At 39.6% G+C, this 15,240-nt stretch overlaps 1 protein-coding gene across 2 annotated transcripts in view; it reads left to right on the top strand.

Annotated features, from left to right (window-relative positions):
* The first annotated feature begins 4,251 nt into the window (after nucleotides 1-4,251).
* The window catches only part of Ube2k (ubiquitin conjugating enzyme E2 K), a 67,607-nt gene continuing 56,618 nt past the window's right edge, over nucleotides 4,252-15,240 (top strand). Inside the window, exon 1 of one of the 2 annotated variants that reach the window (XM_046451586.2) lies at nucleotides 4,252-4,506. In XM_046451586.2, the coding sequence (XP_046307542.1) occupies nucleotides 4,444-4,506 (63 nt within the window). In that variant the 5' untranslated portion in view covers nucleotides 4,252-4,443. The remainder of the gene's footprint in view (nucleotides 4,507-15,240) is intronic. The other variant, XM_046451679.2, reaches the window with a different exon arrangement.

Genomic DNA, 15,240 nt, shown 5'->3' on the forward strand with positions numbered 1-15,240 from the left:
GCATGCCTATAATTCCAGTGACTCAGAAGGTCCAGGCAGGAGAACTGCAAGTTCGAGGCCATTCTGGGCAATTTAGCAAGACTGTCTCAACGTAAAAACTAGAGGGGGCTGGGGAGATAGCTCAGTGGTAAAGCACCTGCCTAGCATGCATGAGGCCCTGAGTTCAACCCCTATCACCACATAAAAAATAAACAACAATAAAAAATGATATTAAAAAAATAAAAATAAAAAATAGAAGAGGCTGGGGATGTAGCTTAGTGTTAGAGTGCCCCTGGCTCAGTCCCCAGTAGCACAAAATAAATACCTAGGTAAATAGGTATAAAATAGTAAATAGATACAAAAAAATAAAAATCTTGGGATGAGGTGTTCTAAGGAAGTCCAGTGAAAGACAAGCACTCTTTCTCTAAGAAAGTCTTAGAGAAGTAGCTGAGTGATAAGAGTGCCTGCTTAACATGCATGAAGTTTAATCTTCAGCATGCATGCATGCACACACACACACAGTGTGTGTGTGTGTGTGTGTGTGTGTAAAAGTCAGAAAGCCTTGTTTTAATATAAATATAAATCTAATCATTTAGCATGCGTAATGAGGTTTTGTTTTTGTAGTGGTAGGGATAGCACCCAGGGCCTCATATATGCTAAGCAAGAGTTGTTCAAATTAAGCTACAGCCTCAGCCCGGGTTTTTGTTTTTAGAAAGAATATTCTTGGTGGGGCTGGGGCTGTAGCCCAGTGGTAAAGCATTTGCCTCACATGTGTAAGGCACTAGGTTCGATCCTCGCACAGCAAAAAATAAATAAATAAATATACTATGTGTTCATCTACAACTCAATAAATATTAAAAAAAAATATTCTTAGTAAGCAATAAGTCTGTGAAGTCTACTTACAGTCTAGATACAATTTTTTTGGAAAGGCGGGGGTACCAGGGATTGAACTCTGGGGCACTTAAGCACTGAGCTACATCCCCAGCCCTAATTTTTATTTTATTTAGAGACAAGGGTCTCACTGACTTGCTTAGCGCCTTGCTAACTTTCTGAGGCTGGCTTTAAACTCACAGTTCTCCTGCCTCAGCCTCCCAAGCTGCTAGGTACATTTGATGCTCTAATTATCATATTGCTTTTGTTTACTTTTTAGTTGGGAAATATGAGAATGTCTTCTCCTTAATTAAAAAATGCAAAATCGTGGAATATTAAATTACCACAAGTTTATGCTATTTTTCTTTAAAATTAACCCTTTCCTAATATTAACTTAATAAAATATTATGCTAATAGGTAAAGATATGTAAAAATGCATTTTTTTATGTGCTGGGAATTGAACCCAGGGGTTTGTACATGCTAAGTGCACACTTCACTACTGAGGTACACCCAGAGCCCCATATCATTGTTAATACACCAAAAGGAAAAGAAAATGTATTTGTTGTTGTTGTTTTGATACTATGGATTGAACTTAGGGGTACTTTACCACTGAGGTATAACCCCAGTACTTATTTTAAGACAGGGTCCTGCTAAATTGCTCAGGCTGGCCTCAACCTTGCCATCCTCCTGCCTCAGCCTCTTGAGTAGCTGGCATAACAGGCACATACCACCACTACCAGCTAAAATGTATTTGCAAAAAGATTGTTTCATATCAGTTAAAATGAGATTGTTATTTTCTGGAAGGATTATATAATGAATTCTTAGAAGTGGAACTGCAGAGTTAATGTTTATGTGCATTTTAAAAATTACTAAACCTGCTGGGCCTGGTGGCATGTGTCTATAATCCCAGCAACTCAGGTGCCTGAGACAGGAGGATCACAAATTCAAGGCAAGCATCAGTAATTTAGAGAGGCCTAAGAAACTCAGTGAGACCCTGTCTCAAAAATGATTGGGGGGCTGTGGATGGATGTAGCTCAGCTGGTAGAGTGCTTATCTCAAGGCGCTGGGTTCAATCCCCAGCACCTCAAAAAAAAAGGATGGGGATGTAGCTCAGTGGTAAAGCACCTCTGAGTTCAATCCCCAGTACCTCCCCAAATAAAAATTACCAAACCTACTAGGGCATATAGCTCAGTGATGGAATCCCTGCTTAGTATGCAAGAGGCCCTGGGTTCAATTCTCAGCATTGAAAAAAACAATTACTAACTCCCCCCCACACACACACCCCGCCAAAAGAAATTATCAGATTTCTCATTGGCCCCTTGTGATTTGAGTATTCCAAGTTTCTTTAGAATTCCAAGATTAGGATTGGGGACTGAATGAGAGTGGTAGGTGTAAAGTATTTTAGAAGAGTTTACACACCTCAAAATAATGTAGTTTAAATATACTGGCACAAATACATATAGCATTGCTTGATTTACATTATGGCAATAATTCATTGTACCATGATCTATGTAGAATATACAGTTGACTCCTCTTAGGACCACTAGGGGGCTCTGCTATAAGGGTTTTATCATTTATGTCTACCCATTTGTGGACCTGTTTTGAGATGATGCTTTAAAATTCTGAGGTTTTTAAAACTTAAATAGATCATCAAATCCAACTTCCTTATTTCACAGATGAGGAAACCAACCAAAACTGGCCAAGAGAGATGGTATGGGAGGGAACTGGAATAAAATATTCCTTTTTTTTTTTTTTTTTGTACCAGGAACTGAACTCAGAGGAGCTCAAACACCAAGTCACATTCCCAGCCTTTTTACTTTTCATTCTGACGCAGATGCAGAGGCTCACTAGGTTGCTTAGAGCCTTGTTAAGTTGCTGATGTTGGCTTCAAACTTGCTATCCTCCTGTCTCAGCCTTGCGAGCCACTGGGATTTCAGGTGTGCACCACCTTACCTGGAGTTTTAGTTACTTTTGCAAGATCAAGTATATGTGATATTTTTATAAGATACTTTACTGATTGGCTAGGTATAGGAAGTGCACAAAGTAGTCACTTCTAAAATAACCTTTATTACTCCAAAATGTATTATTCAACACCCAAACCATGTTACTTTTTAAAATTTTCTAGTAGAATGGACACAATCCCTTTACTTATTTTTCACGTGGTGCTGAGAATCCAACCCCCCAGTGCCTACCACTGAGCCACAACGCCCCCACTCTCATGTTACTTTCTGTAAACCCAAGCAACCACTTTCAAACTTATTTTCCATTGAGAATATTCTACTCTTTATTTTCTTTTTAACATTTTCTAGCGCATGCTAAGCAAGCGCTCTACCACTGAGCCACAACCCTGGCCTTATCTACTTTTTATTTTTGGTTGTTGGACCTTTATTTTATTCATTTATTTATATGTGGTGCTGATAATTGAACCCAGTGCCTCACAAATGAGAGGCAAGCGCTCTACCACTGAGCCACAAGCCCAGAGTACTTTATTCTTTATTCACTTATTCATTCAATATTTGTTGAGTGCCTGCTGGCGCCAAACACCTTTGTAGGGCCTCCGCTTCAGAAGTAAATCTTCTCCCTCCCGCAACCCATCCCCCAAGGAGCTTCTATTTCTCCAATTTTCTCTTCTATACAAATGTTCACTAGTTAATTCAGCGGTTCTCAGTGTGGTCCTTGAATGAGCGGCAGCTGGGAGCTTGTTAAATGTAAATTCTTAGGCCCACCCCACACTCTAGGGATGAGACCTTGCAATTCGCTTTTTGACGAGCTCTTTAGGGATTCTGATGCACACTCAAGTTTAAAAACCAAGCTTTTAGTTCCACAGCTCGGTATTAATATCCAAATTGGTCAAAGATCAACATCTGGCTCCTGAACCTATCTCGGGCCTCTCCGTGGAATACCTGTCTCATACACCGAAGGGAACCAAAAATAACCATTCTTAATAATTAGGAGTCCTTGAGATGATCGAATAATAATGGCATTACAATGGTTCCAGAACAAAAGCGACCGCAGTGGATTTTCTGGAGCTATACCAACCGACAATGGGCCGGACCGAGTTCTGGAACAGTGTTTTCCTACGCTAGATAGCGAGGCACGTCCAGCCTGTGGTCGTGGGTCTGAGTCAGGGCGGCGCGCAGGTCGGGCTGGAGCCCGGATCTTATCACAAGGGTAGAAAGAGGGGCGGAGGCGCTGGAGAGCTCCCGGGAGGCCGCGCGGGGCTGGCCAGCCAGCTAGCCGCACCCTCCCGGCCCCAGGCGCCGGCAGGGCGGAGCCACGCGGCCGGAGCTCCGGCTCAGACGCGCGGCGCAGCGCGGGCTCGCGGCGGAGGCGTATGGGGCTACAACGGGAGCGGCTGCGCCGCCCGGCCGGGTCAACGTCGTGCGCATGCGCGGACCCGGCGCCATTTTGGTGGCCGGGCGCGGAGGTGATTCCACACTGAGGGGAGCGCGGCGGCAGGGGCGGCAGTGGCAGCGTTCGTGTGCTCGGGTCTGAATCACCGAGGGAGGAGGCGGTGGAGGAAGAGGTGGCAGCGGTGGCGGTGGTCGTAGCTGTGGCGGAGGAGGCGGGTACGAATCAGCTGCGGGCGGAGACATGGCCAACATCGCGGTGCAGCGAATCAAGCGGGAGTTCAAGGAGGTGCTGAAGAGCGAGGAGGTCAGAAATGAACTCCCGGACATCCCCCATCTCAGCCCAGGGCGGGAGGGCCCTCCCAGCGGCGACCCAGACATCCCCGGTATCCCCCGGGCGGCTCCCTGCGGCCGCCCTTCTGCCTGTGGGGAAGCAACAGTCTCCCCCTCCTCCTCCAGCTGCCCTCCCTCCCCGGGCCCTGGGATAGACGGTCTCGCGGGCGGGTGTCCGGGAGGAGCACGGTTTGGGGGGCAGGCGGGGAGGGGAGCACTCCTCGGCGGGATGTGAGCTCTAGAGAGAGACCCGAGGCGGTGGCAACAGCTGGAAGTGTGGCTGTGGGGTGGGGAGGGAGCAGGCCAAGCCTGAGAAAACCCGGGAAGTGGGTTGGGGGAAGGGGAGAGGTGGTAACTGGATCCGGGGAGCAGCGCAGCCCTGAGGCCCACACTTTTAAGGGTATTCTGGGTTATTGCCTGTCAGCCCTTTACTGTCCTTTCCTTAGGGAAGAAGCAACGAGAGTCCTTAAGTATTGATGAAAGAAGGACATTCAGAGTTACTCCCTCATAGCTGGGTGTTGGGAAATAAGGGGAGGCATAATGGAATAGTATCTTTTTGGGAGGGGGGAACAAGGGAATTTTCACTGGAGATATAGGAAATTAATTCCAAATTAGATCATTATCTCTTTTCCACTTACCCCTATTGCTAGGCCTCTTTTTTGCTATCTAAAGCTTTTCGACTGGTTTGGTGTATTAAATATTTTTAGGTAGGAAAAGATAATGGGGTGTATGAGCAGCATATTTCAAAATATTGTTTACAAGTCATAGGTCAGAATCTCTCCTAAGACAATGCCTCTGTGACTCTTCTGCTGTGAAACTTCATTATGATGTCCCTCATAGTTAGCTGATTGTTACTTTTCAAAAAATAGGCAAATTAAAAACAAGGGATTTTACCAGATAAATACATGGTTTTATTTCATTAAGTGAGTAAATTTATTTTGGCATAAAAGATCATAGCACAACATAATATATATTTTTTTTAAAAATTGTCTTCTCCACTTTTGAGTCCTGAAGCATTTTTACACATTATGCTGGCCATCTTTATTTATATAAAGTATTTAAAATGGACTAGTAATATGAATCAAAACTATGCAATTATTAGTATAGTTTTTCATACCAAAATTAGAACGCCAGGTGTTTTTCTGATTGTTATTGAATTTAACAACAACAACAAAAAATCCTGCAAGTGATTTTTTTTTTTTAAGATTCACATTTTTTTTTCAAGATTATTGCTATTTGTTTTTTCTCTTATGGCATGTATTTTGATAATGTCAGCAATGATTTGTGAAATTCAACATTCTAAGTATGTGGTGAGTAATAGTAAGTCCGATCTACAGTGATCATGTACTTTTCCAAGTATACACATAAGAAAATGATTAAAAATAAAATGACATTTAAGTAGACCTATTGAATATAGTAGTATATGCAGTGTGATTAGTTTTACAGAGCATGTGTATGAACTTTGACCTCTGTATTTGCTCATTTGCCAAAACTGAATGGAAGGATGACTTTGTATTTTTGTGGTACAATGCAGAAATAGTCATAAATGATTATACTAATAAACATTGTAACAGAGATTTTACTTTTTTAATAAGAAAATGTATTCTTATAGTTTACATATTTCTAATGAAAGATTGCAGCTAATATTGTCAACAGCCTCAAATATTCTTCTGTAGTAAGGTTGCACAGTTCTGAAACTTACAGATTTATAATATTTTTTTAGAAATGATAAATTACTGTACTGGTAATCCCTGTGGTCTCTGCTTTATGTGAGGTGACTTTTCACCAGGATATCTTAGTACTTGAGTTGAAGATTACCAGAAATTCTTATATTGTGATGGTAGTATATATTATTATTACACTAGTACTATTCTTTAAGAATCAGTGTATCAGAAAAATGAAAGAAAAACAAATAGACTTTTTTTTTTTTTTTAAAGAACACTACTTATGTAAATCTGGAAGAAAACTTCTTCCAGGAAGTTGCAAAGAACATTTAGGAAAGGATCAGATAATTTAATCTTGTAATAAATATAACCAATAAATAGCCTTATTTTATTTTTTCATGGATATTTTAGTGGGCCCAGTTTTATAAGTAGATTATATTGAATAGTCTCAACTCATTGAAGTCCATATATATTTTCTTTGTGTAAAGGTAATATTTTGAGTGGCTGATCAAATAAATATTTAATCATATCACCTGATATAACTCTCTAGTTTACTAAAGTTTAATTCATGTGCGTGTGTTTACTAAGAGTATTGGTTGATTTGAGATTTTTATTTTAATTTTTTTGGCCTTTTTGTGCCTTTGTCAATTAGGTGATGTTTGATGAACCTAAGAGGTTATAAGTGCCGGGCATGATGGCACATGCCTGTAATCCCAGCGGTTCATGATATTTAGGCAGGAGGATTCCAAGTTCAAAGCCAGCCTCAGCAAGTTAGTGAGGCCCTAATCAACTTAGCAAGACCCCGTCTCAAAAAAAAAAAAAAGAATAAATAAAGGCTGGGAATGTGGCGCAGTGGTTAAGTGCCTCTGGTTTCAATTCCTAGTCCAAAAAAATAAATTAATTAAATAAAATGTAGCCTCCAGGATTGATCAGATTATGTTATATGTATATATAAATGTAGCATAATGAATCCCACTACTATGTATAATTATAATGTGAAAAGCAAGGTGCAGAAAAGAATGGAAGAAGTTACCATTTATGTCAAAAGGGGGAAAAATGTATATTTTCCATTAAAAGTCAAAAGATTCATAAGAAACTGATAAAATTGGTAGCTTCTGTTTAAGGGAATAGGGTATTTGTTTACAGGGCATAGACCTCTTTTGAATTTTGAGTCATGTGAATGTTATTTACTCAAACGAAAGTACCATCTAGCTCTCTTTTCTGTAAGATAGTATTTAGAAATTCACCTTTCATCTGTCAGATTTTTATTTTCAAATATGACTCTTGAGGGACTGGGGTTGTGGCTCAGCGGTAGAGCACACGCCTAGTGCATGTGAGGCGCTGGATTGGATCCTCAGCACTACATATGAATAAATAAAAAATAAAGGTATTGTGCCCACCTACAACTAAAAAAAAATGACTCTGAATTTTAAGTAATGGTCCAAAGTTGATGCAGTGGAAAATTGATTTAAAGTGTATTTTACAGTTTTATGAGTTGTTATATAGGTGAATTCTTTTTTTTTTTTTTTTTTTAATAATACCAGGGATTGAACGCATGGGTGCTTAAATCATCAAGCCACATCCTCAATCCTTTTTTATATTCTGTTAGAGACAGGGTCTTGATGAGTTGCTGAGGCTGAGTTGAACTCATGATCCTCCTGCCTCAGCCTCCTGAGTCGCAGGGATTCTAGGTGTGCAGTACTATGCCTGGTGCCAATTTTTTTCCCCCCATCATGGGTCTGGGGATTGAACCCAGGCTTAGTATATGCTAGGCATCTCTACCACTATGTATCTATGTATGTATTTTAATATATGATACTAAGTATATAATATTTAAATTATATACGTATATATTTTATATGTTACGTGTGTATATGTATACACACACATATTTTGGTACTGGGGATTGAACCTACAAGTGCTTTACCACAGAGCCACATCCCCAGCTCTTCTTATTTTTTATTTTGAGACAGTATTTCACTATGTTGCTTATGGCTGTTCTTAATTGCCAAAGCTGACCTTGAACTTGCAGTATTCCTGCCTCAGCTCCCGGGTCACTGGGATTTCTGGTGTATTCCACTGTGCTTGGTTTGGTTTTTATTTTTATTTTTTTGGTTTGGGGATTGAACTTCACTTCACCACTGAGCTGCATCTCTAGTCCTTTTTAGTTTTTATTTTGAGATAGGACCTCACTAAGTTGCTTGGACTGGCCTTGAATTAACAATTTTCCTGCCTCAACCTCCCTAGTAGTTGGGATTACAGACATACGCCACCACACCCAGCTATTGCTAATTGCTAAGTAGAGGTCTTTGAGTTAGGTTTCTTGTTTCTTAGATAGATGGTTGAGAATCAGATAATTTAAATTATTTGCACACATACAGCTTTTAAATTTGGATCTAGGTCTGTTTGTGTTTATATTGTTCCACACTGTCAGGACTTGCAAGGATAGGCATACTTTTAATTATTTAAAAATAATTTAGCCTGGTTTGAATTACTGGTTAAATGATTGAAATATAACCTAATTTAATGTCAGTTTAAATTTTTGAAATAAATTGTAACTGTAATTTAAAGGTTAACTTACATTTCATAGTACAGAATATTTGATCATTTGAGACTCATTGAAGTAACATGCCCTTAGATAAGTGTACATACATTTTTTTTTTATAATGCAATATGATACCTGTAGTTTTTTCATATTGTAGATGAACTTTGCTAACATTTTGTAGTTTTCTCATAGGGAATGTTTAAACAAATTGTTTTCCTAAAAATTTCTTGTGAGTTTATTTTTTCCTTCAACATTTAAGTAGTTTCTTAAAAATCATTTTAAATTTAGATTATATAGAAGCAGTTGCAAGTCTACAAGAAAGTCTTTTGGTTTCTTAACTTTGGCACTATTGACATTTTAGGAAGATTATTATTATTGGTGAATTGCTTACCCCCATACATTAACAGCTTATAGGATGTATAGCATCATCTCTGACTTTTTTTTTTTTTTTTTTTTTTTGTACTGTGGTTTGAACTCAAGGGTGCTTACCTCTGAGCCACATTCCTAGCCCTTTTCATTTTGAGACAGGGTCTTGCTCAGTTGCTGAGGCTGGCTTTGAACTTAGGATCTTCCTGCCTCATCAGCATCCTGAGCTTCTGGAATTTCAGGCATGCAACACCACACAAGGCTAGTTTAGAAGAACATGTAAGACAGTTAATGTTTTAAAATATGCATTATATTGTCTATCTAAAGGATGGACAAGGTATAAAAAAAATCTGGCTTTGAATATTTTGTTTTTGTTTTCAGAAGTTTAAGCTTACCATATAGTTGTAGCTGGACACAATACCTTTATTTATTTATTGTTTTGTGGTGCTGAGGATGGAACCCAGCATCTCCCACGTCCTAGGCAAGCACTCTACCACTGAGCCACAACCCCAGTCCGTGCTTATCCTTTTTACTGTTTTTCTTTTAAACATTTTTCTTTTGGTGTGGTGTTGAAGATTGAACCCAGGGCCTTTGCACATGCTAGGCAAGTGCTCTACTAGTGAGCTACGTCTCCAAGCCCTTCCTTTGATATAAAGGAAAAAAGGTAAAATTATATCCAAAATATGGTGTAACGAGAGTTTTGAACACTTTTTTTGAGTAGAAATTATTTTTTCTTTTAGCATTGATATAAGTTATATTTCTGTGTAACTTATTTAAATAGTGTACCTTAAGGGGCTCTAGAGTGGGATGAGCACAGAATAGCTTATAGATTGGGTTAAAACATCAAATCCTGTGCAAGTAATACTTTTAGACTATATTTCATATTTTGCTTTACCATTAAAAAGTGGGGCTTGGGGGCTGTAGTTCAGTGGTAGAGCACCTTCTTAGTATGTACAAGGCCCTGAGTTCTATCCCCAGCAACTGCAAAACAAAAAGTCAAAAACAAAACAACAACAACAAAAAAAAACTAGATACAGCGAATGCATGCTTTGGGAATTCTGTGGATATATGTTCTTGAACTGATTTTTTTTTTTTTTTTTTTTTTTTTTTTGTACCAGGAATTGAACCCAGGGGCATTTAACACTGAGCAACATCCCCAGACTCTCCCCACTTTTTTTTTTTTTTTTTTTCCTTGTACCAGGGATTGAACTCAGGGGCACTTGGCCACTGAGCCACATTCCCAGCCCTATTTTGTTGCTTAGCACTTTGCCATTGCTGAAGCTGGCTTTGAACTTTCTATCTTCCTATCTCAGCCTCCAGAGCTGCTGGAATTACAGGTGTGAGCCACTGCGTCTGGCTTGTATTTTATTTAGAGACAGGGTCTCAATTGAGTTGCTTAGTGCCTTGCTTTTGCTGAGGCTGGCTTTGAACTCAAGATCCTCTTGCCTCAGCCTCCCTAGCCACTGAGATTTCAGGGGTGCGCCACTGTGCCCTATTTGAGCTAAGTTCTAAAGGAAAGTTAAGACTGGCCTCACGTTTCAGGAAACAGTTTCAAAGGAATTATAGGAGTTACAGGAATGATCTGTAGGTACCTGAATCAAAATTAGTGAGCAGAGGGATTATAAGATTTGTCTAGAAATACATTTACGTATTTAGAAAGGTTGCACAGCTCTTATATACTCAAACATAGTTGTGCAATTACATCATGTTATTTTTGGAGAAAAACTGCCCTTTTTCATATCAAAGTAAAAGATACATAGAGTTTCTAGTATACAAATCAAGAAACAGAATGTTACTGTTACCGCTGTTGACCGGTGACGCTGTTGACCGGTGACGAGTTCTTGCTTCCCCAATGTTGAAGAATAACACCAAAGAAGCACGCCGAGGCAAGGTCAGAGTAGAAATTAGAAGTTTATTAAAGGACAGCAGAAAAGACTTCTCCCGGAGGAAGAAGGGGACCCAAGAGGTGGAATCCATGGAAGGGATGTTGTCTCCCCTTTTTATAGTTCTTTCAGTGATGGAATGTAGGTGGGAAGGACCTAGGGGTGGGACACAGGTGGGCCAAAGAAGTAATCTGGTCAGGAAGGACTTCTGAGTCAGCACCTTTTTGCTGGGGGCTGTTCATTGACATTTCTTGGAGGTGGACTTTGGCCTAGGGCCTTTTCGGACTTCATTAACATTCCTTGAGTTGTCCTGCATTTCCCGGAATCATTGCCAGCATGGCCTCCATTTTAGATTTCACTCCGTATTAGACCCGATTTACCTAACTACACTGACTACCTAACTTTAAATCTGGCTTCATTACCAGCCCCATAAGGCTTTTCCTACACAGTTATATTCTTGATTTCTAATATCACAGATTAGTTTTCAGTATGTTTGAATAAAAGCACAGATATGAGTATATATTATGTGACTTTTATTTTTGAAAGTTTTCAAAAGATGCCTTTCAATATCTTGTTTAATAATGGCTTGGTGTTATACATGCTGGTAGTCCCAGCCATTGGGGAGGCTAAGGCAGGAGGATCAAAAGTTTGAGGCCAGCTTGGGCAACTTGTCTAAATAAAAAGGGCTCCAGCACTCCTGGGCTCAGTACTCAAAAAGATAAATAAATAAAAATACAGTAAGTGTCATAGAAAAAGGCCAAAATATATTGAATTTTAGCACCAAATTTTTGGGCCAAATTCTTTCTTTATAAGATAGGAATCCAAAGCCCAAAGGTTGGTTGTTGCTTAGCAACATAGAACTGTTAATGATGAACCCAGGGTTTTTGTATACCAATTTACTCCAGATGTAATAAAGAGATGTTTTGTGGAACTATCCTTTGCATAAATAGTACCATAAAAGCTGAATGCTAATAAGACTTCGTATGAAAGAGGGTGACAGCCTGGGGATGTAGCTCAGTGGAAGAGTACTTGCCTGGCATGCTTGAGGGTCCTGGGTTTGATCCCCAGCACCAAAAAAAAATAAGAAAGAAGGTGACAAATGAATATTGAATATTTAAATGTGTCCTTTTTTCCCTCTCTCTCAAAATAAGAACTTCAGCTTGCCAAGAGGCAGAGATATTTAGTTTCTGAAATATAGTAAATTTAGTGATTTAGAGTGCAGGTTTCTAGATTTTAAGTCAAGCCTTTTTCTACCTGAGTACTGATTTTTTTTTGGGGGGGGGGGGTACTGGGTTTTGGACCCAGGGGCACTTAAGCACTGAGCCACATACCCAACCCTTCTTATATTTCACTTAGAGACAGGGTCTCACTAAGTTGCTTAGTATCTCACTAAATTGCTGAGGCTGGCTTTGAATTTGAGATCCTCCTGCCTCAGCCTCCTGAGCTTCTGGGATCACAGGCATGTGCCACCATTGCCTGGTTTGAGTACTGACTTTTTTTTTTTTTTTAAATACTTTTTTTTAGTTGTAGATGGAACACAATACCTTTATTTTGTTTATTTAATTTGTGTGGTGCTGGGGATCGAACTCAGAGCCTCATGGATGCTAGGCAAGCGCTGTACCACTGAGCCACAACCCTAGCCCAAGTACTGACTCTTATGTCTCAATATTTTATCTAATAAATCTATGAAACCAGGTGAGGGTGGTTTGCACATTTTGTAATCTAAGTAACTCTGGAGGCTGAGGCAAGAGGATAGCAAGTTCAAGGCCAACCTCAGCAAGGACTTAGAGAGACCCTATCTCAAAATGTAAATAAGAAATCTGGGATGTGGCTCGGTGGTTAACTGACTCTGAGTTTATTTCCCAGTACTTAAGGAAAAAGAAAGAACCACGTGGGAAGTAAATGTATATAGTGCTTAGAGAACAATGTTTGGGATATATTAAATTTATATAGTGAATGGATAGCTGTTAGATGTGAAATTTAGCTGTTTTCATATTCTGCTTATTGTTCTGGATTATGAATGTTACTTACCTTCAGTGGTTTAGTGATTGCTAAATGTGAATATGACTCAAAAGATTCAGGATTAGGGCTAAAATACTTTTTTTTTTTTAAGATGTTGATAGACCTTTATTTTATTCATTTATTTATATGTGCTGCTGAAACTTGAACCCAGTGCTTCACACATGCTAGGCAAGTGCTCTACCACTGAGCCAGGATCCCTGCCTCAGGGCTAGAATACTTTAAAATTTTTTTTTCAGTGGTACTGGGGAAAAGAACCCAGGAGCACTTTAGTGCTCTAGACCTTTTAATTTTATTTGTTTATTTTTGGGTACCAGGGGATTGAGCCCAGGGACACTTAACCACTGAGCCACATCCCCAGCCCTTTTAATTTTTATTTTCAGACAGGGTCTTGCCAAGTTGCTTAGGTTCTCACTTCATTGCTGAAGAGGTCTTTGAGCTGTTGCAATTACAGGGTGTCATTGAGCCCAGCCCTTTTTAATTTGAGACAGGGGCTCCCTAAAGTTTCTGAGGCTGGCCTGAAACTTTTCCTGCCTCAGCCTTCCCAGTTGCTAGGATTATAGGCATGTACCACCATGCCTGGCTAAGGCCAGAATACTTCTGATAGTATTTCTTGGTCTTCTGTGTGCAAAAACCCATGGGGCTGGTGGCCAAAGGGAATACAAAGGGATATATATGGGTCTTGTCAGGGTTAAATTGAAAAAAAGTTTGTGTAAAAATGTTACCTTTATAAAAAGAAAAGTTTATTTGGGAGGCTTTCAATAGAGTTTTGGCTTTCTTTCTGGAACTGGACCAAGGAATCCAGATTGTAATCCTATGGTATGTAATTCTGGATCCTTAGGGTAAGGGATTTCAAAATTGGGTTTTGGGTTGGGTGTATGTGGCACATACCTGTATGCAATAGCTGCTCTGAAGGCTGAGGCCAGCCTTGGCAATTTAGTGAGACCCTGACGCTAACAAAGAGGAGAGACTGGGGTTGTGTAGCTCCAGTGATTAAAGTGCCCCTGGGTTCAATCCCTGGTACCACCACCACCACCAAAAAGAAAAGAAAAGAAAAAGGATCTTATAAACCAGAACACAGCTGGTCACATCCATTTGACATCCCTATTGTTGTGTAATTGTGATTCTCAAAAGGTGGGAGAACTTCATTTTATTCAAAATCTTTTTTGGGGCCTGTGGATATAGTTCAGTGATACTTAGGAGGCCCTGGGTTTGATCCCCAGTAGTTTGCTTAAAAAAAAACAACAAAAAAACCTCTTTTCCTTTTTCCTCTCCTAGGTTCTTTGCTTTTACTACAAATTTAAAATATCTATATAATTAAATATCTACTTGAACCTTTTTTAATTTATATACATATATACATATATGACAGCTTTATGAGATTTGTTATTCTTGTTTCATAGACCAGAAAGTTTCAGCCCTGAAACAGTTAAGTAACTTTCCTTTTTTAAAAAATATTTTTTAGTTGTTGATGTACCTTTATTTTATTTATTTATATGTGGTGCTGAGAATTGAACCCTGTACCTCACACATGCTAGGCAAGCGCTCTACCAATGAGCCACACACAACCCAAGCTCCAGTAACTTTACCTTTTGAAACCTAGCAATCCACTAGTATGAGAACTTGTTGGTGGCACAGGATTTTGAAATTAGGTCTTTCCTTTCAGACATTGCTGGTATTGTAAAAAGAGTAACTTATACTCAATATCTGTTTCTTGCTTTTTGAGGCAAGGGTGGTACTGGGGATTGAAGCCAGGAGTGCTTTACCAACAGAGCTACATTACAGCCCTTTTTATTTTATTTTATTATTATTATTTTATTTTAATGTTTATTTTTTAGTTTTCGGCGGACACAACATCTTTGTTTTTGTATGTGGTGCTGAGGATCGAACCTGGGCCGCACACATGCCAGGCGAGCGCGCTACCGCTTGAGCCACATCCCCAGCCCCCTTTTTATTTTTTATTTTGAGAAAAGCTGTTGTTAAGTTGCTAAGGGTCTTACTAAATTACTGAAGCTGGTCTCACTTGTCATCTTCTGTTTTAGCCTCCCGAGTTGTTGGTATTACAGGCATCCGCCACATATTTATGTTTTTGTTTTTTTTTTTTTTTTTTAATATTTATTTTTCAGTTTTCGGCGGACACAACATCTTTGTTTGTATGTGGTGCTGAGGATCGAACCCGGGCCGCACGCATGCCAGGCGAGCGAGCTACCACTTGAGCCACATCCCCAGCC

The sequence above is a fragment of the Marmota monax genome, unplaced genomic scaffold (genome assembly GCF_021218885.2).
Source record: "Marmota monax isolate L192 unplaced genomic scaffold, Marmota_monax_Labrador192_F-V1.1 WCK01_AAM20220418_F8-fsc00025, whole genome shotgun sequence".
Lineage (NCBI taxonomy): Eukaryota > Metazoa > Chordata > Mammalia > Rodentia > Sciuridae > Marmota > Marmota monax.